This window comes from Malaclemys terrapin, chromosome 1, assembly GCF_027887155.1.
Source record: "Malaclemys terrapin pileata isolate rMalTer1 chromosome 1, rMalTer1.hap1, whole genome shotgun sequence".
Classification (NCBI taxonomy): domain Eukaryota; kingdom Metazoa; phylum Chordata; order Testudines; family Emydidae; genus Malaclemys; species Malaclemys terrapin.
In genome coordinates this window covers 318,934,504-318,958,254 of record NC_071505.1, presented here as the reverse complement: position 1 = coordinate 318,958,254, position 23,751 = coordinate 318,934,504, and the positions used below count along the sequence as shown (strand labels likewise).

At 41.3% G+C, this 23,751-nt stretch overlaps 1 protein-coding gene across 3 annotated transcripts in view; it reads right to left on the bottom strand.

The window, feature by feature from the left end:
* Positions 1-23,751, bottom strand: part of PDGFD (platelet derived growth factor D) — a 180,277-nt gene that overhangs the window by 61,887 nt on the left and 94,639 nt on the right. For 2 of the 3 annotated variants that reach the window (XM_054015568.1, XM_054015566.1), the window contains exons 2-3: positions 8,898-9,102; positions 4,776-4,956 (exon numbers count right to left, since the gene is read on the bottom strand). In XM_054015568.1, the coding sequence (XP_053871543.1) occupies positions 4,776-4,956; positions 8,898-9,102 (386 nt within the window). The remainder of the gene's footprint in view (positions 1-4,775; positions 4,957-8,897; positions 9,103-23,751) is intronic. The other variant, XM_054015567.1, reaches the window with a different exon arrangement.

The following is a 23,751-nucleotide window of genomic DNA, read 5'->3' as shown; positions in this document are numbered from 1 at the left end:
AACCTACTGAGATTCTTTCTTTGGATTTTAAAAGCATTGAAAATAATTGCACATTATTATCATATATATTTTCACATGCAACATATTATGTAGGTTTCCAGGCAACCTATTTTGTCTTGGAGACATCAGTGAAGTGTCTGTCCTGTAAAAAAAAAAGTAACCACTTAAACTAAAGCATAGAGGACAAATATCCACACAGCCCTACACAGAAATTGGCTCAATTTTCATTTGATTTGATGAAATTCTATCACCTGTGATATACAGGAGGACAAGTTAGTGAGGTCTCTTCTGGGCTCAAAATTTCTGAATCTGTATTTGCACTGCTAGCCAACTAAGATAAGTGAATTGTTTTGCTTTCATGTTAAAAATTTTAAGGAAGTTGTTATTGATGACAGTTATTACTACTTCAATTAAAAATCTTGCAGCCTGATCCTGGAATCATCATTTGTATGATTAGATCCACAGAAGACAATGCGACTAATCACTTGACAGAGAGGCATTTGTTTGAATAGGAGTGGCAGCATCAGGACCATATTTTGTTTTCTGAGGCCTTGTCTACACTACCAGAATAAGCCGACCTAGTTACCCTAATCCAGCTGGAGTCAACATAGCTTAGGTAGAATTACTGCAATGCGTAGAACACACTGTGTCAACAGGAGACACTCTCCTGTCGACTTACCTTACTCCGCTCATTCCGGTGGAGTACCGGAGTTGACCGGAGAGCACTCTGCGGTTGATTTAGCGGGTCTTCACTAGACCCACTAAATGACCCCCGCTGCATCGATCGCTGCAGCGTCGATCCCTAGTAAGCATAGACATGGCCTAAATACGCTTAATTTGTTGGTGTTTATTTGAGTCTTAATGGGACAGTGCCGAACAGTTTAAATCCGGCATTTGGACTCCATTTGTCAGCTCCATTTTGATCAGAGCTGATCAAAAATCTGACAAAAAACAGCAATTAATTTTCATGAACATGTCTGTGATTTTTCTTTCTGTTTTTTGACTAGTGTTATTACTAGATAATCAGACAGGGAGTGTGTATCTTGTATTAATAGGAAGAATATAATTCTCTATCAAATTCCCCAGGAAGATTCAAAATTTCTCATTTCTATGAAATTTTATTAGACTCTTCCATAAAAGAAGTTTCATTTGAAACAAACAAAAAACACTTTAGATGTAATGTAGCAACACCCCAATCAGTTTTATACTGGTATAATTCCACAGATTTCAGTGGAGTTGCTCCTCATTAACAATGAGGTACATCAGATTCGGTTTGCAATATTAGCCACAAAAAAGGAAAACTGGTTTAAAACCCCTATATTTTCATATTTCTTAAATGGTATTACAGAGAAGAGCAGAACAAAAATTAAAATAAAAATGGAATTTGTTTTGATTCCTTACTCTGTTGACTTTCCTTTTTTAATACATTTTCTAGCTTTGTTGGAACATTTTTTGCCAGTAATACTTAAAATCAAAGTTCCCAAATATGCATTGAATTTAGAGGCCAGTTAGGGTATACAATAACAATGTATTAATGTCAATATATAACGGATATACGCCTCTTGTAAAACAAACAAGCCAAAATAATTACTTTAATTATCAGCTGGAATTTAACATTTTCTAATTATTCCATTTAATCAAAATCAGATGCAGGATTGAGAATTTTAATTTAAAACATCAACTTTTAATTTTGTTGGAGTTTGTTCATGGACTACTTCCTGACTATTACTTTATACATTCATGATGGGATGTTTTTAAAATTCAGAGCCCGATTCTGCTCATTTCCAAAAGCAGTCTCCCTGGCAGGTATGAAACTACTTATGTGAGTGGGGATTTCTTGCATGTGAGCAATACAATTTTTCATTTTAACTCCCTACATCACATTGTATCTGATCGTGTGTACCTAATGCTTACTGAACTCAATATAACAATGAATCAGATCCTTCACTGGAAGTAGCTCTATTGAAGTTAAGACAGGTATATGACAGCTGAAGATTTTGTGCTTCATTTTCAATGCAAATACTATACACTTAAAGTAATTTAATTATACAAAATATGGGAGTCAGATGATCCTAAGGATTCCCCATAGGTATGCATAAGCTTAGGCATGGACCATGGCATTTATATTTTATAAGGGAAATAAGTGAAGGAACACCCCCTCCCCACCACCACCTAAAAATCCTTTTAAAAACCAACCACACAGTGGAAAAGAAGAACAAGGAAGGGAGGTATTTCAAACAATTTTGCAGGCTAAATCCAGCTCATGGATAACAGCTGGCACGGGTGATATCTAGACTAGTTTGATGCTTGTGCTCTAGGGCTGTGAAGCTTGAAGAAAAAGGAGATTTTATAAGAAAATATAGGGAGAAATAGGTGCCTATGTTGAGCTGGCAATTGCACTGCAATAGTTTTGCAGTTTGAGCATGCAACATCTGTGCACAAACTGGGCCTTTACATGCCTAAGTACTGGTTTATGTGCAATGACTCATTTTACATAAGCATGTGCATATGCAGAGGTGCAACTTTGGTAGTTGCCTTTGAAAAGCCTGTTTGTAAAAATGACCCTTTCTTGTTTATGGCTATTTTTTGTTTCTCCAAATGGGAAGAATGGAAGGAGGTGATAACAGACATAGCTCTTTCTTCTTGTTGAAAAATATATGCATTGCAGTGCCTCAATCTGTGCCACATGCAGAAGTGGTGAACTGACAAACAAGTTTATATGCACCAGTTTAAATGAATTTAACTAGTGTCCATGAAGATTCATAGATTTCAAAGCCAGAATCCACCATCCAGTCTGATCTGCATAACACACAGAATTTCACCTAGTAATTCCTGCATCAAGACCAAAATATACAATTAATCTGGCAAACTCTGTTCGCTTGCTTTGATTCTTTTCTAAAGATTATTGAGATGAGCATGGTGCACGTAACCAGCAGCGACCCCCTCCCAAACTCTAAAATGTCTATTTTAATTCAGGATTTTTTTTTTTTTTTAATAAAGTTGTGTGCATTTGTTACCAGAAAGGTTTCCCAAGAAAGTTCAAAAAATAGCCTAATGATGGAAATGGCCGTGGAGCAAAGAAAAAAAACAATTTAAATATATTTTATTTCATCTGATGCATCATATGCATGGTCCAATAATATTTTCTAACTTGCTGCCTGCAAATGCATGCTGAGTTCAACCTTCAGGGGTCAGCGGCGTGCAGTATATCCACTGTATATACTCAGTCCTGAGAGACTGTGAAGACTACTAACTAAGGGTTGAGTCTGCTGACTATTAATCCTATGGATCTTTGAATGGACAATTTAAACTTTGAACAGCAGCTAAATAAATTTAATCTTCATCCCATGACTACCACCTGTCTCCTACAGATTCTGAGAAAAAGAACATTTCATTTTAAGATTGTGTTTGGAGAATATTCTCTCACATACACTAGCTAAACGGCACAACATTCTGTTTACTCACTCTAAGCATTACACAGGTATAGCAACTACACTTTGAGCTTTCTAGTGCTGAATATCCTCTGCTTGAATGATAACAGTCATTTTCTCAAAACCCAACTGCCCTATACGAGCTGTACATGGTCGCTACGTAAAGCTAGCTAATTGTAACAGAGATTTTCTATAAATATTAAATACACATGATGTAAAAGAGGCTGCTTAACTGGTTAAATGTTTATGCATTGTGGTACTCCATGGACTGCAACAACATAAATGTTAGTCTTGCTAGATTACCTTCAAATCAAGCTCCAGATTCTGCCATCTTTACTCACACAGAGTAGTGTTTTACTCCATGAGTAGGCCCAGTGTTTAAATACATGGAAGCAGCATCTGGTTCTGAATTTGCAGCCTTAAATATGTCTTTACTATATATTGCCCATATTTAGGCATGGAATGGGCTCAGTGTACAATAGTATATGCTCACACAAAAGCCATTAGCTGAAGTGAAATGGTGTAAATATTGGATTTTTCCTAGGACAAATCTAACCTTATTGCTAACAGGAATAAGAAAGCCTGAATACGTAACACTGGATTGAATAAAAAAAAATCTGGATTGTGAAGGATATGAAAACTTAATTACGTTAGGGTAATAAGTTACCACCTGATTGCAAAACTCACCTCTGTTCAGATATATTGCACCAAAATGATTATAATATTATTGAGGGCAATACATGGAAAACACATTTGTTTCAAAATCTACTTAAGACTAATGAATATTCCTGCTTCTTTAAAAACAGAGGGCTTTCATCTCATCAAATCGATGTGTTCTACTATGACAATACCGCTACATAATACAAAGAACCATAGAGTTTATAACAACAGTTTGACCCTTAACACAGTGTACTACATGTATTTTACTGTACGTGGATTAAACTCCTGACTTCTTGCTTAGAATCACAGTCCTAACTCCCTGACCGTACTTTTCTTTGATGTCAAATGAGTATCAAAATGGAGTTTAAACAGCAACTATTTCAACTGTCATTGCTGTGGTGTTTGTCAGTGCATTGAAATTGCAGCCTCAGTACAGAAAGTGCTAGTGTTTCTGAAACATATTATTAGCATAAGTCTTGTGATGGACTTGTCTTTAGTTTATATTTAATAATAGGATGTCAAAACTGCTTTTATCTGTGCCTTATGTAGTTGCTGGAAGGAAAGTATTTACAGTTAATTAATGTTGTGATCAGCTGTAGTTAGCAATGTCATCCAGTCTCCAAATATTGCTGTTCTTTCACACTCTGACATGTCTTGTACCCACTGAGTAGTTAAGTTACTTACCACAAGGGAATAATAAATCTTGAATCCAGGTTTAGCCACAAAATAGTCATCGGATTTGAAGGTTATCTTTATTTGGTTTGTTTTGGATGTTATTCTTGGAGGAATTTCCTTGTGACCACACCACCGTCCTCGGATAACTGTGCTAGTTTCAGATAGATCTTCCACCTCCACGAAGTCATACCTGCAGAATAGTTTGATAATTTAATACATTCTCAATACATAAAGCTGCTGCCGCTACACAGGAACACTGCTCAAAAAACTAGTCAAATGTACATTGGTTTCCACTATGAAACACTTGATTAAAAATTACAGATGGTGAAAACGCTAGTTTAGTGCATGATATGTTGAGCTGAAAGTTACTTTCTAAAAATCTTCAATACTTAGGGTGGTGGTATGTGGTGTTGTTTGTCTGTTTTTTTTGCTATTGGGAGTGAAAGCATACAATATTCCCTACCATGCTGCAATGAGGATACCTTTACAGACATTTATCCTTGCTACAAAATAACCATACCACATTTGATTTATGTAGCTATTAAACAGCCTGTAAATTTAACACAATTTTATGTAAGGGAGAGAACAATTTTGATTTTGGGCAGACATAAACTAGATCAGGGATTGGCAACCTTTGGTACGCGGCCCGTCAGGGAAATCCGCTGGCGGGCCGGGACGGTTTGTTTATCTGCAACGTCTGCAGGTTTGGACAATCGCAGCTCCCACTGACCGCGGTTCGCCGTTCCAGACCAATGGAGGCTGCGGGAAGGGGCGGCCAGCACATCCCTACAGCCCCCATTGACCTGGAACGGCGAACCATGGCCAGTGGAAGCTGCGATCGGCCGAAACTGCAGACGCTGCAGGTAAACAAACCGGCCCGGCCCACCAGCGGATTTCCCTGCTGGGCTGTGTGCCAAAGGTTGCTGATCCCTGAACTAGATCAAGATAGTAGTTCAGCAATGAGGCATTTTGGGATGATTACCTTAATTGACACAGAGAATTTAGACTGTATATGTAATGACCCCTCTAGTTAGGTCATCTGCAGGGACTGAACTCATGACCACCACTGCTTGAGCTAAGTCCATTGACTCATAAACCTCTATACATGTCTAGCCATTAGAGGGGAACAAAGAGCCACACTGTGTTAGCATAGGTCAGAGGTTCTCAAACTGTGGGACGGGACCCCAGAGTGGGTTGTGACCCCATTTTAATGGGGTTGCCAGGGCCAGCCTTAGACTCACTGGGGCCTGAGGCTGAAGACAAAGCCTGAGCCCAGCCACCCAGGGCTGAAGCCGAAGCCCAAGGGTTGAAGTCCAGGGGGATGGGGCTCGGGCTCCAGCCCACCCCTGCCTAAGGTCATGTAGTAATTTTTGTTGGCAGCAGGGTGTCGCAGTGCAATGAAGTTTGAGAACCACTGAGCTAGGTTACATATAGCTATAGTAGTACCAGATTGTCCATACATTTTTGTCAGTAGCTTGTATAGTTTATTGAGTTTTCCACAGTCTTGCTGTGGATGACCAAGAGGGCAGCAATCAAAGTCTTGATCCAAAGCTTACTGACAACAATGAGATTTCAACAATTGATTTCAATGCAGTTGGGTCAGGCCCCAAGTGTTCCATTCAGCCTGTGGCAGAAAGGTGGAGACAAGGCAGACAGAGGGGTCTAGTTCAGAGACCTAAGAGGATGTTTATGAGCAAAGGCTGAAGGAACCGGGTATGTTTAGTTTGGAAAAGAGGAAATTGGGAGGAGGAAGGGATAAGATAGCGGTCTTCAGATACTTGAAAGGCTGCCATAAAAAAGATGGAGAAAAGTTGTTCTCTTGCCATTGAGGGCAGGACAAGAGGCAATGGGTTCAAACGACAGCACAGAAGATTTAGATTCAATCAAACAGTTAAGTAAAGAAGTTCTCCTTTCCAGCTCCCAGCCCCAAATGAGTTTCAGCCTATTTAAATTTCATAGTAACTTAAAATTAGTAACATTAATGAAAAATGTGAAAGTAAACAACCAGGAGATTCTTGGGTAAAGGAGTAAGGGCCAAAGCAGCAGAAAGGAGGCTAAGGAGCAGAGGCCCTGATTCAGCTGTCCATTCAGCAAAACACTTAAATATGTGTTTAACTTTAGGTGCATTCTTTAATGTAAGAATGTGCTTGAATGTTTTGCTGAAGTAGGGCCAGAGAGAGCATCTGAAAGTAAAATTGAGGAAAAAAAACAGATTAAAAAAAAAAAAAACCCCAACAGTTTCTCCAAAGGAGTAAAATAATATTGCTTGTTACTTACCTTAGGGTCTTTAACAAGCTTGAAAATCATTCCAAGTAATACCCTTGGAACTTCCTCATTCTAGTAATAATATCATGTAAATAAAAGCCTTTCTACAACTCAGGGTAAGGCTGTATTTCTATAAAGACTGGGATATTTTCCCAGCTTTTATAGGCACTACATATTCTGAAAGGTCTTTGCTTCTCTGCTTCATAAATTTGTAGCTTTTGAAAGCAGACAGATTGTCCGCAGTCATGGTCAAAATCCAGTATGTCGATAATGACTTGACTTCCCCTCACCATGTCATCACCTTTAATGGCCCTTTACAAGAGAACACTTCATCCTTTTCCACAGTAAATTAGATCCACATTTCAAGGCTGAAATGATTTAAGGTCAGCCATAGTTTATTCTCTATGTAGAATGTTAACAGGCTGTTTCCATGAACATTAGTCTCTGCATTCCCGCATAGCCCCTGTGGTCCTAGAAGGTAACTATTATTACACTGCAATTGCTCTTACACCAACAGTGACAGAGCAGAGTAATGACAAGTTTCAGAGTAACAGCCGTGTTAGTCTGTATCCGCAAAAAGAAGAACAGGAGTACTTGTGGCACCTTAGAGACTAACAAATTTATTAGAGCATAAGCTTTCGTGGACTACATCCGAAGAAGTGGGCTGTAGTCCACGAAAGCTTATGCTCTAATAAATTTGTTAGTCTCTAAGGTGCCACAAGTACTCCTGTTCTTCTTTTTTCTTAGAGCAGAGTAAAAGCTGCCAACATAATAAACATGCAGAGAAGGACAGCGAGGTTGAGTCTGCATTCTTTTGTCATTAACTGGAAAACAAACTGACTGGAATGGTTCTCTCAGTTCATTGGTAATGCAGAACATGGAAAAATAATAATAAAACCACACAGACTCACCAAACCCTCTAAATACAAATTAATTGATTAAGATGTCGGGAGAAGACATGCAAGAGGGTGGGAGCAGAAAGAAAACAACCCAGTTTTTCTGGATAGGTGTAGCAATAAGTAATAACAGTCAGGCAGAGGGTTAGAAGCTGATGTGCCAATGCTGCCACACAGCAATTTGGCTTCTGAAGATGTGCCCTGGAAAGTGTCTGGGAAGGCTTTGGGCTTTCCCTCCCACACGAAATACTGAATAACAAAAACATGAACAGAAACATTTTAATTAGTTTATTTTATTAATTATCGGCCAAATTCAACTGTACGTTCTAGGGATGAAAAGCTATAAACCTGGCCAAACCAGCGCCGTCAACTGACCTTACAGCTGCTTTGCCTCACCAGAGTAGCACAAAGCAGCCAGAGTAGACTGCTGACTCTGGAGCTACATTTCAAACACTTAAAACAAATTATACAGAGATGCAAATAATAATTAAAGAGAGTTAACAGCCAGTCAATCATTCTGGCCATATAATTCCAAGACCACAGCACACTGTTCCCCTACCCTTGTTCTTCCCTGTCTGCCCCTTCCCTCGCAGCAAATACCCTGCTGTCTAAACTGACATACTGAAAAAAAAATGTGTTTCACACATAGCTGAAAAAAGAAACATCCATTGTCCTTAATTACAGTGGGCAAAACCCCATTCTTTCAGTATTTGTGCAGGGAGCCAGCAGTGCCTAAGACTTGAGTATGCTGCATTTAAAATACCACGCAAGGATTTCAATTCATAGGAAACAGTTCAAGCCTGAGGCAAGTAAGTTTATTCAGAGAGTTTGGTTTGTAGTGTTGGTAGCCAGATATCTCGTTAATCTGAAACGGAATCCCTAATGGACCCCTCCAAAGCACCGTGCAAGACATTTGGTCAGCTGATTTTTAAAATGACATGATTAGCTCTCTGGATAGCTTTTCTCTCACCTGCAGATATCATTTTCTGGCTCCTCCAATCCAAACTGATTATCAAAGGCCAACTGTATCCTTGTATTCTCTGTCGAAAGCAGCCGCCATGTCAGTAACAGGTTCCTGGGGTAGCTACTCGGGAAGCGGGGACTGTGGATGCAGCCATTTCCTCCGACACTGATGGTCTCTTCTTTTCGGTACAAGTCTGTGAGGTGATTGCTCTCTGTTAGTAGTCACAACTTGTAGAAATTAGTATGATGTTCCAGATACAGGAAGGCAAAAAAACAACAGTTTAACAACACAACAAGCATTATTTACATAGGAAGTATTTAAGGGTCTAATGGCAGTTGTTGTTTAAATAGGGAAGCACAATTATTTTTCCCATTAATTTAAAGAACAGTCCCTTGCCTGACTCAGAACAGAAATAGTAACATCCATCTACATATAATCTCTGTGTTATGATTATATCTAATCTATCTATATGTTTTATTTACATTCTCTAACTCCTACCACTTTGCTCTTAAAGCAGAATTTACATCTCACAACCAGGGGAGAAAGAGGTAAAGAGGGAAACAAAATCTGATTCCCAAATTTTGGAGCAGTATTTGAAAGAATCAGGGGACTAGATCCCCTCTGAAAGAGAGAAGCAACAATAAAGCTGTGAATATGTATGCGTGTGTCCCATTTCAAACAATGCTACATCAATGCTCTAATGAAACTTTTAGTGTGCACCAGCAAGGTCCACAAGGACAGTTAATCCATGACACAGTGGTGCGCAGCAGAATTTACACCCCAGTTGATGCACACTAACGTACCATGTAGACAAGCTCCAAGTACAAAGAACAAGAAATCCATGGAGATTTCTCTAATTCAGTTATGAATGGCAAATCCTCCCCCACACCACAAATATTGGTGTGCTGCAGCACAATGTGGGAGGTCAATGGCACAAAGAGATGATCTGCCATATAAAGTGACAAGAAAAATATTTAAGTACCACCAGATATTGTCCATATATCAGCAACCAAAGTTGTTTTTTCCCTTCTTTTAAAGAACAACTTCATGTTTGACTGAATACTTCTGAGCTCTTGGGGAAAAGGGGAATTTTGTAGGATGCCCAAGAAAAACAGGAACTAAAAGAAATGGTGCAAACTCCATGGTAAGAAAATCTTTTTTTGTTTTTCCTCAGGTTGCTTTTCACTGGCTCATGACTGTAAACACCAAGCTTCATACAGTAAATGGAAGCATTTTAATAGTTCATCACCTACTCTTCTGACAAGTGAATAACTCTGGCTGCAAAACAATCTGAAACTTTTAAAAGCCTGGGTTGTCAGTATAACTATTATAAAAATGCTTTACTCAAACAATCTTCAAGATGAACTGTTCTCACCCCATCTCCCCCAACACACACTTTTCAAGTAAATAAAGACTTGAATCAGCAATGCGTGGAACACTCTGAAATGTTGAGCATTGTCAACTCCCATTGAAGTAAACAGAATTTGGATTGGTCAGTACCGCCAAACAGTGCTTAGTACGTTGCAGGACTGAGTCCTAAACAACCAGTAAAAAGGATAAAATTAAATGGTTAGTGGAAAGTTTTCATCTTAAAAAAAATAGGACCCAAATTCTGCAGTTCTGAGTTAAGCAAAACTTCCATTAAAATCAACAAGAGTTACTAGATTAAGGATGGCAGAATTCAACCTACATTTGGGTGTATTTGTACTTTTTTCTAGCACAGCAAAGTACTGGCTATAATGAAGAAGTGTAATTCCCTTGTTAACAGATCACGTTTAATTGCTGACCCAGCACTGTCCATGCTCCTAGTTGAAATGTTCCCTTGTCTAGTCAATCTTTACATAGGTTTACACCACAGTTCTCGCTTGCTGTGATTAGAATGTCAGAGGCAATATATTTTAATTGGGCTTCACAGTACACTGGAAACAACTGTCCTTTGCTTTAACTAGTCCACCTTTTCTACCAACTGAGAAAGATATGCTGCTAACATTCATCCACTCCACAGAAGATAGGGTTGCTTGCATTCTTTTTATTTAACCCGAAGCCCGGGATGTTCTGCCAGTAAATCAACCACACTTGAGTAAGTCAGCACTGAAATACAATGTCTGATGGAACTCTGCAATATCCAGGTCAAACTTCTGAATCATATGTGCACGTGAAAAGCAGGAAATAAGTATATGACATATTAACAGGGACTAGAAAGCAGAAATTCCAATAGTGTCTAATTTCTCTATTGTAGCAAATGTGGGAATTGTAACTGATTATACAAGAGGGAGTGTTAGAGCAGCATAGGGAGTGGAGAAGGAAAGAAGAATTCTGACCAAAACACTTTCTGGGAGCAAATAAAAGAAGGCAGTGCGGTTAATATACCATATATCAGAATTACTAAAAAATATATAAAGGCATTTCACTGTGAATAAAATAATTTAAAAATAAACAAAATAATAAAATAAAATAATAAAAAAATTAACAAAACTCAGAGGCCATTAAAGAATTACAAAAAAGGGAGGCTATTTGAGATGACAGGAACTACAGAGAAGTTATTGCACATAAACTTGCCTATCTGATAAAAAAGACGAGAGGCTATTATTAGATGAGTGGGATGGGGAGCAGAGAGAGACCAGGTAGGATGAAGGAAATCTATAGATTTGTAAAAACAAAGGGGACAGTCTCTGAAATGAATGGGAAGCAGCTTATTCTGTAAAAAGAACGAGGAGTACTTATGGCACCTTAGGGACTAACAAATTTATTTGAGCATAAGCTTTCGTGGGCTAAAACCCACTTCATTGGATGCATGCAGTGGAAGATACAGTAGGAAAATATATATACACAGAGAACATGAAAAAAATGGGTGTTGCCATACCAACTGTATTGAAGGTAATTAATTAAGGTGAGCTATTAGGTGAGCTATTATCAGCAGAAGAAAAAAAACTTTTGTAGTGATAATCAGGATGGCCCATTTTCAACCGTTGACAAGAAGGTGTGAGTAACAGTAGGAGAAAAAATTAGCATGGGAAAACAGTTTTACTTTGTGTAATGACCCATCCACTCCCAGTCTTTATTCAAGCCTAATTTAATGGTGTCTAGTTTGCAAATTAATTCCAATTCTGCAGTTTCGCATTGGAGTCTGTTTTTGAAGTTTTTTTGTTGGAGTATTGCGACTCTGAGTCACACCCTCATTAAAGTTGGTATGGCAACACCCATTTTTTCATGTTCTCTGTGTATATATATTTTCCTACTGTATTTTCCACTGCATGCATCCAATGAAGTGGGTTTTAGCCCATGAAAGCTTATGCTCAAATAAATTTGTTAGTCTCTAAGGTGGCACAAGTACTCCTCGCTCTTTTTGCTGATACAGACTAACACGGCTACCACTCTGAAGCTTATTCTGTGTTTGATTTGCTGAAAAGTTCAATAACTTTTTTTTCTCTCCTAGTTCTCTTCCAACAATCATCTTTAAAAGTATTAATGTAAATGCTGAGACAAATGTTCAAGAGAGTTCAGCTCCTGTTAAGGTATCTAAACAAAACGGCTCTATTTTCAAAAGTGCTCAGCATTAGAGTGGGATAACATTTTTTGGACAAAACTTTTTCATCGAAAAATGTAGTCAGGTTTACTGACACGTTACGTAAATGTATGCAGAACCGTTCCAGTAAGAAAAAAACACAATAAATTGTTTCAAAATTTACTTTGATTTTATTGAAGAAAGGTTAAAAAACTCAAAACCAAACCAAACATTTTGTTTTGGATCAAATAAAACATTTATTCTGCCCGAAACAATTCCCCCACCCGCCGCCATTTTTTTGGTTCAGCCAGTGAACCAAAAAATCAGTTATTTACACAGCGCTATTCAGCACCCATTGTTCTCAATGGGAGATGCCAGATGCTAAACACTTCTGTAAGTCTGGCTGAGTTTTTATGATAATCTTGTCTTTTTTATGGGTGATGAATACTTCTGAAAATCTTGCCCCTCTTCACTATTTTTCCTACCCAGCTTGCACATGCTCTTCCACCACATGCTGTACAAGCAGTGAGATTTGAAAACACAAAGATCTTCATTTCTTTGTATTTGAAGACTTATTTGCATTTTATTTTGAGGATCCTTGCTAAAGCAGCTTCAAATCACATGGAGCAATAGTCTTACCACAAAAGTGCGATTACCCTTAGGACTATCACCCAAAAGTGAATTCCTTCAGGAAAAATAAAATAAAATATAATAAAATAATAATAAGACAAAGAAGATAATTACAGCTGACTCTGACATCAACTGTTGGGCATCTTCAGAACAAAGAACATCAAGTATTTCATGAAGATGATGAACTCAGCAGGAGATTTTGTATAAGAACATAGCCAGTAGCAAAGAACATATTTCATGTCTCTAGTGTTTCTTAGATTGCTTTATTTTAGAAAAATAGTTTGGTGTTCTCATGTGGTAGTTTTCCAGATAGAGTAGATCCTCAGAGTTACAAACACCAGAGTTATGAACCACACACCTCATTTGGAACTGGAAGTACACAATCAGGCAGCAGAGACCAAAAAAAAATAAAATAAAAAGTAGTACTGTGTTAAATGTAAACTACTAAAAAAATAAAGGGAAAGTTAAAACAATTGACAAGGTAAGGAAACTGTTTCTGTGCTTGTTTCGTTTAAATTAAGATAGTTAAAAGCAGCATTTTCCTTCTGGACAGTAAAGTTTCAAAACTGTATTACATCAATGTTCAGTTGTAAACTTTTGAAAGAACAAACATTTTGTTCAGAGTTATGAACAACCTCCATTCCCGATGTGTTGGTAACTCGGAGGTTCTACTGTATTTATTTTTCTTGCCCCACCACTGTTCCATCTGGCAAAACACAGTATTTTGTTACCATTTTTTAAACACACGAGAGAGAACATTTTTGGAGAATAATGACTCTTCAGTTCCCTGGGCTGAAAATTAGCCTGATCTAAATAGTTGAAATCACAGAGTAGTAAGTAAAGAACAGAAAAGTGGTTTTGAATCCTGGCCACGAATCAGTTCACCTGGGGCACAGACATGCCAAGCAAACTATAGTGATGGCAGCTCTTTTTGTTGTCCATTTATTTTTCCTAGATTCCCCCTTGTAAAAAGCAGGAATTTTATTTTTTTATACATCGGGCTCTATGAAAATCAGAGTGAAAGATGACAGATTTCATGGTCAAAATTGCATATTTCCTACTTGGTCACAGCTTGCTGGGAAAAGGTACAATACTGCGGAATAATTTGCTTTGTTTAAAATACATGGTTACTTCTTTGTTACTATAAACACTAGAAAGAATCATAGCCAATAAACACATTACATTTCTGTGCTCTAATGAGGAAAAGGATATCATATGGTGCTGCTGCTCCCAATCATCTTTTTGCCATTTAAGGCAAAAGGCACATGCTATGGAGTATAACGCTGCTCCCACAGAAGTCAATGGCAAAGTACTTCAGTGACAGCAGAATTGGGCTCTGTAGCTATATGAGACCTTGGTACTGAAAGAACCAGGATCCTCTTGAATGGAACAAAAAGAACAAGTCATTTACCAGGCTAAAAGTAGTACAGTCATATCTGTGACAGCAGCCGACCAGGTGTCAGCTCATGCCAAGGCCCTGGGCCTCACCGATCACTGACAAATGCATAGCTGGAAACCAGTCTAGGTCACCTGTGTGTTAGTGTTGTTGAAATAGGTATTGGAGTTATAAGAATCTGTTTAGGCTTTAGACTTTTATGGAATGCTTGTAGGATGCTGCATGTGTCAATCCTACTTATAATGGTCTGTATCACGTTATAAGAGTAATGTTTAAATGGTTGCTCTGTAATGATAAACATGTTTGCTAAGGTTGTAAATCCCCCCCAGTCAGGGGAGATGCATTACCAAGTATGTTATCTTACCACAAGAGGTATTATCTCCTCCCCCAAAAAAGAAGGTCCACAGACATCAGACAAACCATTGTGGACAAAAGACTTTGCTGATTGCTCCCCCCCCCCACCCCTGAAGAGGATACATGCACAAGCCCTCATCCCATCACAGCTTAAACGCTGGGGAAGGGAATAAAAATGCTTGATAAGGAGAAACTGTTATCCCAATGCTGCTTTAAATCTGAGGGGCAAAGATTTCTAAGCATAAGGGGGCCCCCTGCTCTTTAGCTTGGGTAAGCCCTACAGGGCGTATAAAGCTTGCCATTTAAAGCAGCTACTATCATCTTTTAGAACCCAAGACTGTATCTCATTTGTGTATATATGTTTACCTGCTTTAATCTTGTAAATGACTCTAATTTCTTTTCTTAGTTAATAAACCTTTAGTTAGTTTATTATAGGATTGGCTACAAGTGTTGTGTTTGCTGAGAGATCTGGGGTGCACTTGACCTGGCTTAAGAGACTGGTCCTTTGGGACTGGGAGTTATCTGAATATTGTTGTGATGTTTTTTGTGTGAGGGATAATCTATCACAGAGGCAGGCTTGCCTGGGTGGCAAGATAGAATTTGGAGTACCCAAGGGGACTGTCTGTGGCTCCCCATTAATGCTGTTCTAGTGTCTGAGGAGTTCACACTTGTTACTTGGTTGGTGAAATCTAACTATATAACGCATAACCAGTTTGGGATTCGTATGCTGTTTCTTGATAGTCTGCCCTGAGGTTGGCACCCATGTACAGCACACTTCATCATTAAGCTAAGGAAACAGCCACTCTGCAGTAAGAATGTATGGGTCAGATCAAAGAGTAAACTGGGTGAAAGTACTGCTTAACTTTAAACACTTGTGTAGTCCCATTCATTTCACTGGGATTACACACCTCTGTAGAGTCAAACATGTACTTAAGCGGTCTACTAGATTAGGTCCTAAATGACAGAGTGACATTTTAAAAGCACCCTGCATGCCACCTATTAGTTAAGCTCATCCATACAGAAACTAAGGGTTGGATCCAAAGCCCATTGGAGTAAATGGAAAAAGATTCCCAATGACTTTGGCTTAGACGCCAAATAGGCAGCTCAATTTGTCTGTTACCCATCTGGTCAATTAGGACTGGCCCTTTTTTATTTCATCAGGGTGAAGGAGGGTGTATACATTCTGTGACGGGTTCCCTGGGGTTCAGCCTGGGACTGTGGGACCGCTGTGCCCCCTAAACTCTCTCCGGCCTGGGTTGTCTCTCACAATGCCTTGTTAGTGACAAGTGAGCTGATCACTCAGCACAACAGCATGTGGAGCCCCACGCACCCAGTCAGATTGCATAAATGCTTCCTAAGCCACTCATGAATCACAAAAAGAAAGGCACCAGAGCGAAATCCCCCCAGCTCCCAGCACTGTACCTCATGAATATACCATCTTGCTCAGCTCAAGATGGGCAGTGCAAATTTATTAATTGGTTCACCACCTCAACAATGGAAAGTGGACATACACCAGCCTTTGCAAAACCTGAGCAGATTTGCCCCACACTTCATACAAACTCACTGGTAAAGATAAACAATTAAACAAATTTATTGCCTATAAAAGATAGATTTTAAGTTATTAAAGATATTATTTTAAGATATTAATTGATAGGCAAAAAGTCAGAGTTAGTTACCAAAAGAAATAAAATATAAGCATGCAGTCTAAACTCTCAACCCCATTAGACTGGGTAACATCTAGATTAAGCATTTTTTTTTCACCCCAGTGGATACTGCAGTCCTTAATATACAGGTTTGTTCCTTAAACCTGTGCCAGTCTTCTCTGTTGGAGTCTTGTCTCGTCTTAGTTGCTTGCAGCATAGATGGGGGCAGGAGAAGGGCCCAGCATATGGCCTCTGTGTCTGTTTTATACTCTCAGTCCATGTGCTTGGAAAACACAAGTCCAGGCATGTCTGGGGGGCATTGCTGAGTCTCCAGGCAAGGTTGAGCAATTCCCCTGGTGTGGCCTCATGTGGGTGAGTAATTGCATTGTAGCTTGCTGGACAATGGGGTTGTTGATGGGTTGATTGATACCCCCACACAGATATTGGTTACTTTCTTTGCTGTTGCCTCTGGGGAGCTAATATCTGGCTGATTCCCCAACTTACAGCATGTTTTAGTGACCACCATACAACACAATTCTCATAACTTCATATGCATTAATGGATAGAGAAATGACTTTCAGCAGATCATAACCTTTTCCCTGATACATATAGAGCATGCCCCATAAGGTAAGATCACAATTATATGAAAATGAGGAATATGGGGGTTCCAGGACACTCCCCCAAGGCATAGAATGTCACATATTCCAAAGCACTATTTATGCTATAACCAAGCTATTATCAAAAGCCAGTGCTTTGTGCACACTAGGCCAAATTCAATACTTAGATCCACACACACACACACATAAACACACACACACACAACATGGGAGTTGTATGCATGTCTCTGAGGGAAGAAGTTGGTTTATGCTGAACATTTGATATACCAGAGAAACGAAAAATTAAACTGCTGCTGAAAGAAAGAAATTCCTGAACCACAGGTGCAGGTGAGCAGCGGAGAGAAAAAGTGATCTAAAATTCAATTCCAAAGCCACCATGCATATTAGTAGTTGGTATGTGCTTTTGTGCAGTGATGCTCCACGAGTCTTGGAATTACCTATTCCAATCTACAATTTAAGAGGACCTCAGCAGCTACCATTTATGAGACTATTAAACGGGTAACTGATAAGGAAGTCTGAGCATATGAGTCATAGCAACAACTTGTTACAGTGCTTCTTAGTATAAGAAGCATCATTTTATTCTAATTTAATACTAGTTGTACACTGGAATAGCCACCTTCTTCTTATCTGCGTTTTGAAAATCCTGCCCTAATACAGTAGTAAGAGAAGCATTCTCAGAATAAATCGCAGCCTGGTACAGAATTCAGGAAGGTAAAGTTTTAGACTTGTGCTTATTTCTTCTATGTGATATGGGGGTCAGGGGACATTCATGTGTATCCTGCTCAAACAAGTGGGTAAAAAACAGCTTTTGCTTATTTTTACAGAGGTTTTGAACTCTCTAGCATGTTTGCTTTTCACAGTGAATTTCATTACATGCATTTGTTTGGCTTCTACTCTACATGAAGAAACAGGCTGAGTACCTGTTTGCTTCTAAACCAGAAAGCATCTATAAAAAAAGAAAACATACAAATACCCAAATTAGGCCAATATGTAAAAAGCCTTCTGGTACTTTAATTTGGTGAAAGTCGCCTTGCCTGCTCAGAATTTTAATAAGTGATAATGTTGCAATACATCTCTTTATTGGATTCTCACATCAACATTGAATACTGCACACACTGCACTTGGGATTTCAGAATGAGATATGAAAAAGAAATCAGGCTGTGTAACCCTTGCCAACACTGAGCAGCACTTACTCATCAAGTAGCCCTCTTGACATTGGTACCAGAGGGATGAAGCAAAGTAGTCCTAGGGTCATATAATCTTGAGAAGTTATGAGGGGAAAAATAAAGAAGGAAATGGTTATCTTGATATTGAGAGGATATAAAGGAAACTGATGAATAACTGCCTACTGGAGGTAACAGCTTACAAGGGAAAAATCAGAGTGCTGAAGGCTGCATTTCATTTTGTCACTGTAGATGGAGTAGCACAGGTTCTACAACCCTTTCCCCAGTTGTTACTCACGTGTACGGTTCCACTAGTGTTGTGATGCCACTTATTCAAGTATTACTCACAGCATGGGTATGGGTATTAGAACTTGGCCCATACTGCTTTGTAGCAAAAAAAAAAGTACAGTAGTCAGTCCTAAGTACTCTAATTTTTCCTTGGCACACAGTTGCTTCAGATAAGCAGGCAATTGCGGGAGTTTCCTTTATAATGTCTTGATTCAAAAATAACATATTCTTCTTTATTTTTCTTCATCATTTCACAAGATTTTATTACCTTAGAACTATTTTGCCTCTGAAGTCTGGGGTGGCCAAATGATCTTAAAAACACAAATTTGTTTTTAGATGTTGCATTAAAAACAGATTCATACTCATACACACTCCTAAGAATAAACAAGATCTGAAATGTTTTAAAGGAAGAATATCAGTCCAAGGAAAAAGATTATCATTAAAGACGGAGAAATCAATGGTTTAAGTGTCCAGTTTCTTTTCCCTATCATCAATATTTAAGGACTTGATCCAAAGCCTATAGAAGTAAATTGAGAGACTCTTATTGCAATGGCTCTCAACAATGGAAAGACTACTAACAAGGATGTCCCAGTCTGGGAGTCAGCAGAATCAGTTTCCTCTTCCTAAATCTGTTACTGACTTGCTTTAGGATTATGGGCTAGTCACTAGGGGCCAAATTTTCAAAGGTATTTAGGTGTCCACAGATGCCTAGGCACTTTTGAAAATCCCACTAGGTGCCTATTTGTATCTTTAAGTGCCTAAAGACCTTTAAAAATCTGGCCTTTATTCTTTCTGCACCATAACTTCTTCATTTGTGAAATTGGGGAAATAATGCTTACCTAATTTGTGTTAAGCACATTAAGGGGTACATATTAAAAGTGCTAAATACTGTAAGTGCAGAGTATTACTCATAGAAGTACACAAACTTTTCTCCAGAGCTTTGGAATCAAAACACCGCAGAGCTGTCATGTGCTCAAACAGTGCAATCCGACAATGGTTCCAGGCACATTCATAAAATTCTTAGCGGCAGCTGACTTTTATGATTGTGTTTCTTGCACCAAAGGTTCTTCTGCAGCTTTCCTTAGCCCTCTACCTCAGAACTAAGCTATACTTGCTATGAGTAAAGCAGGGAAGGATCTCGTTCACATCACTGATGATATATATGAAGCAGTGGCCAGGAAGTAAACTCTGGTGCAGATCAGCACAGCACACAAGGTAGTGTTTCAGTCTGCAATCTCACTACCTGGGACAGCCATTTCCATGAAAACATCTGCTTGAATCTTTACCAATAGGATACTGATACAAATATTATTTTAGACTATGTAGGAGCTATTTAAACAAAAATTAAAAAAGTCTGGGGAACTAATTATGATGGTGTCTCCTGCGCGAAGCCTCAGTCTTAACCCACTCAGCAAACAGGAGTTGTTCTTGATTAAAGGCTCAAATGAACCCTAATCCTGCCCAAAGATTCAACTACCCCAAGTATAGAACAATATAACTGTAGAAACATAATAGAATTGGTGCTTTATAAATATGAAATGGTTGCTGCTGTGAAGTGTGTGTAGCAAAGGGGTTAAGGATCACCACCGGGAAATATGTTTTTCATTTTTTTTAGTTTCAGACAGTGGAATTTGTTATATATGATGTAGTGCTATAGTTTTCATGAATTATTGCTTTTTAATTTCAAAGGAGGCTTTGCTCTAAGGCATTTTTACCTTGCTGTACACAATGCTTGAGAGGTGACCAAAGCAATGAAAAGACATATATATGTGCGTGTAAGGGTAAATGTGGGATCAAAAAGACAAATATATTATTGTCTTCAGCTCCCCTACCCCACAACTGATGCTTTATTACCCACATTCTCTGCCTGCTTGAGCCAATCAGTTCCACCCATGAAGGCATAATTATTAATTGTACTACAGTAGTACTTAGGCACTACAACACGCAGGCCACATATTGGAATTCACAACCCTGAGTCAGGCACCCAGGGTCCCTATGTAATGCATGGGAAGACTTAGGTGCCTAGGAACGGGATTCACAAAAAGCCAGCAACTGAGCCTGCCTAAATCAGCAGCTAGGAAATGCCAATGAGAGGGGCAGGGCCCAAGCCCTTACCCAGCATGAGGGAGACCTGAATTCAAACCCCCATTCAACTTGAGGTGGAGAAGAGATTAAACTTGGGTCTCCAACCTCCCAAGTGAATACTAGCGAACCATTGGGCTATGGGGTAGTCTAAGTCTCTCTGTTGAAGCGGTGTATAAATAATTAAATATTAATTGAAGCAGGGGAATTGGAACCTGGGTCTTCCATCTCCTAGAAGAGTACCCCAAACCACCAGACTATAGAGTTATTCTCTTACTCTTTGACACAATCAATATTTATTTATCAAAACTGGAACATCTTCAATAGGAGAGACATGTAGCTGAGCATACCCCATAGCTCAGTAGTTAGGGTATTCTATTACAGTTAGGGTTACCATACGTCCGGATTTTCCCGGACATGTCCGGCTTTTGGGGGTTCAAATCCCCGTCCGGGGGGAAATCCCCAAAAGCCGGGCATGTCCGGGAAAATCGGGAGGGAGGGATGGAGGGCTCGGCCGGGGCCGGTGCGGGGCCGGGCCGGGGTCGCGGGGCCGGGGGCATGGTGCCGGGCCGGGCGCGGTGCCGGGCCGGGGTAGCGGGGGGTGCGCCGGGCTGCGGGGCCGGGCGGGGAGCCGGTCCGGGGTAGCGGGGGGGGGGGTGCGCCGGGGAGCCGGTCCGGGGTAGCGGGGGGGGGTGCGCGGGGCTGCGGGGCTGGGCGGGGAGCCGGGGGTGCGCGGGGCCGCGGGCCGGTCCGGGGTAGCGGGGGGGTGCGCCGGGCCGCGGGGCCGGGCGGGGAGCCAGGGGTGCACGGGGCCGCGGGCCGGTCCGGGGTAGCGGGGGGGTGCGCGGGACCGCGGGCCGGTCCGGGGTGGCGGGGGGGGTGCGCGGGGCCGCGGGCCGGTCCGGGGTGGCGGGGGGTGTGTGCGCTGGGCCGCGGGGTCGCGGAGCCGGGAGCCGGTCCGGGGTTGCGGGGCCGGGCCGCCGGGGGGTGCGCTGGGCCGTGGGGCCGGGAGCCGGTCCGGGATAGCGGGGGGGTGCGCTGGGCCGCCGGGGGCCGGCAGTGCTGGGCGGGCCGGGGGTGGTCGGCCGGGGCCGGCACCCCAGGGCCCGAGCCGACCCAGGCTGGAGCCGCCGGGGGCCAGCCTGGGCCGCGCCTCCTCCCCCCCCACACTCGCCCTTACCTGCTTCAGGCTTCCCGCGAATTAAATGTTCGCGGGAAGCAGGGGAGGGGGCGGAGACTTTGGGGAGGGGGCGGAGTTGGGGCGGGGCTGGGGGCGGGGCCGGCGGCGGGGCCGGGGCCCCATGGAGTGTCCTCCATTTGGAGGCACAAAATATGGTAACCCTATTACAGTGTTTCCGAAACTTGGGATGCCGCTTGTGTAGGGAAAGCCCCTGGCGGGCTGGGCCGGTTTGTTTACCTGCCCTGTCCGCAGGTCCGGCCGATCGCGGCTCCCACTGGCCGCGGTTCGCTGCTCTAGGCCAATGGGAGCTGCTGGAAGTGGCGCGGACCGAGGGACGTACTGGCCGCTGCTTCCAGCAGCTCCCATTGGCCTGGAGCAGCGAACTGCAGCCAGTGGGAGCTGCAATCAGCTGAACCTGCAGACGGAGTAGGTAAACAAACCGGCCCGACTGCCAGGGGCTTTCCCTACACAAGCGGCGTCCCAAGTTTGAGAAACACTGTTCTATTAGAAGTGGAAGACCCAGGCAAACCCCTTCTCCACATCAGGCAGAGGGAGAACTGAACACAGGTGTCCTATATCTAAGGTGAGTGCGCTAACCACTGGATTAAAGGAGGTTTACTACTGCTGCCTCCTTCCATTATAGGCATGTTCAGAGCCAGACTGGGGCCAAAGGAAAAACAGGCAGGGGAACAGGTAGTTTATGAATCCTGCTAGGGCTTAGGGGTGAGTTAGGAGCTGCTGAGCTGTTTGGTAGTGTCAGGATTTAGGCAGCTGTGCGCACACCCAGCTGTTGCAAATTAGGTGCCATGGGGACTATAAAATAGAAATGTAAGTGTGTAGGGATTTTAGGTACCTAGAGAATTAGGTGGCAGCTCTGCAGTGGTTTCGTGAATGCCAGTGTCACCTATATGTGGACTTAGGTGCTAAGTTCCCTTTACAAGCTCCAATCAAAATTGAGGGCTCATTATGCTAAGTGCTATATGAACGCCATGAGAGATAATGCATGGGAAGATGAAAGCCCATTGACAACCTGTGTGAGGGAAACTGTATTGAGGACTCAAGTCTGCTAAGAGTCCTTGGGGAATGGACAATAATCTTTATGTTCTTCACAGAGCTGAGTACACTGCTGGCAATCAACAAGTAATTAAATAATCCTTCACTGTCATGCACTCTCGTTTTTAAAAGTAAAGCAGGAGACACCGGTGCAATCACACTGGAAATAAGACCAAGCTTTAGAGTTGTCCTTTAACTGCAGATTCACGAACGTTTGACAAGGAAGACATTGCACAATTACAATGATTAATTTTTGTCAAGAGCAGGCAAAGACTCTCTCTGGATCCTGTGAGTAGGATCATGAAATAGCATATTTCTTTTCTGAAGATTTCAGAACACACAAAAGACTACAGAAATACTAAACATCATCAGCAGCAGCTGTTAGTTTGTCCGTGTGTTACAATTTCTAATGGAGCAGGGCTATATAACCAAACAAACTGACCCTAGTGGGTGGGTGAGGTTCTGCGGCCTAGATCAGTGGTTCTCAATCAGGGGTCCAGGGCCCCCTGGGGGGGGCCATGAGCAGGTTTCAGGGGGTCCTCCAAGCAGGGCCAGTGTTTGACTCACATGGGCCCTGAGCCCTGCCACCCTGGGGCTGAAGCCAAAGCCTGAGCAATGTAGGTTTGCAGGGGCCCCAGGCAATTGCCCTGCTTGCTAATGCCGGCCCTGGCTTTTATATGCAACAACCAGTTGCTGTGGCACAGGTGAGCGGTGGAGTTTTTATATTATGTTGGGGGGCCTCAGAAAGAAAAAGGTTGAGAACCCCTGGCCTATTTGATCACAATGGTCCCTTCTGGCCTTAAGGTCTATGAACCTATATTGGTGGAAGCCTAATTTTTTATAATGAAATGTCTACAGAATTAGGACATTAATCTCAAAATGTCCCTTATTAAGTATCTGACTTAAATTATATAGGTAAGGACTGTCTGAGGAATAGGAGAAATAAATA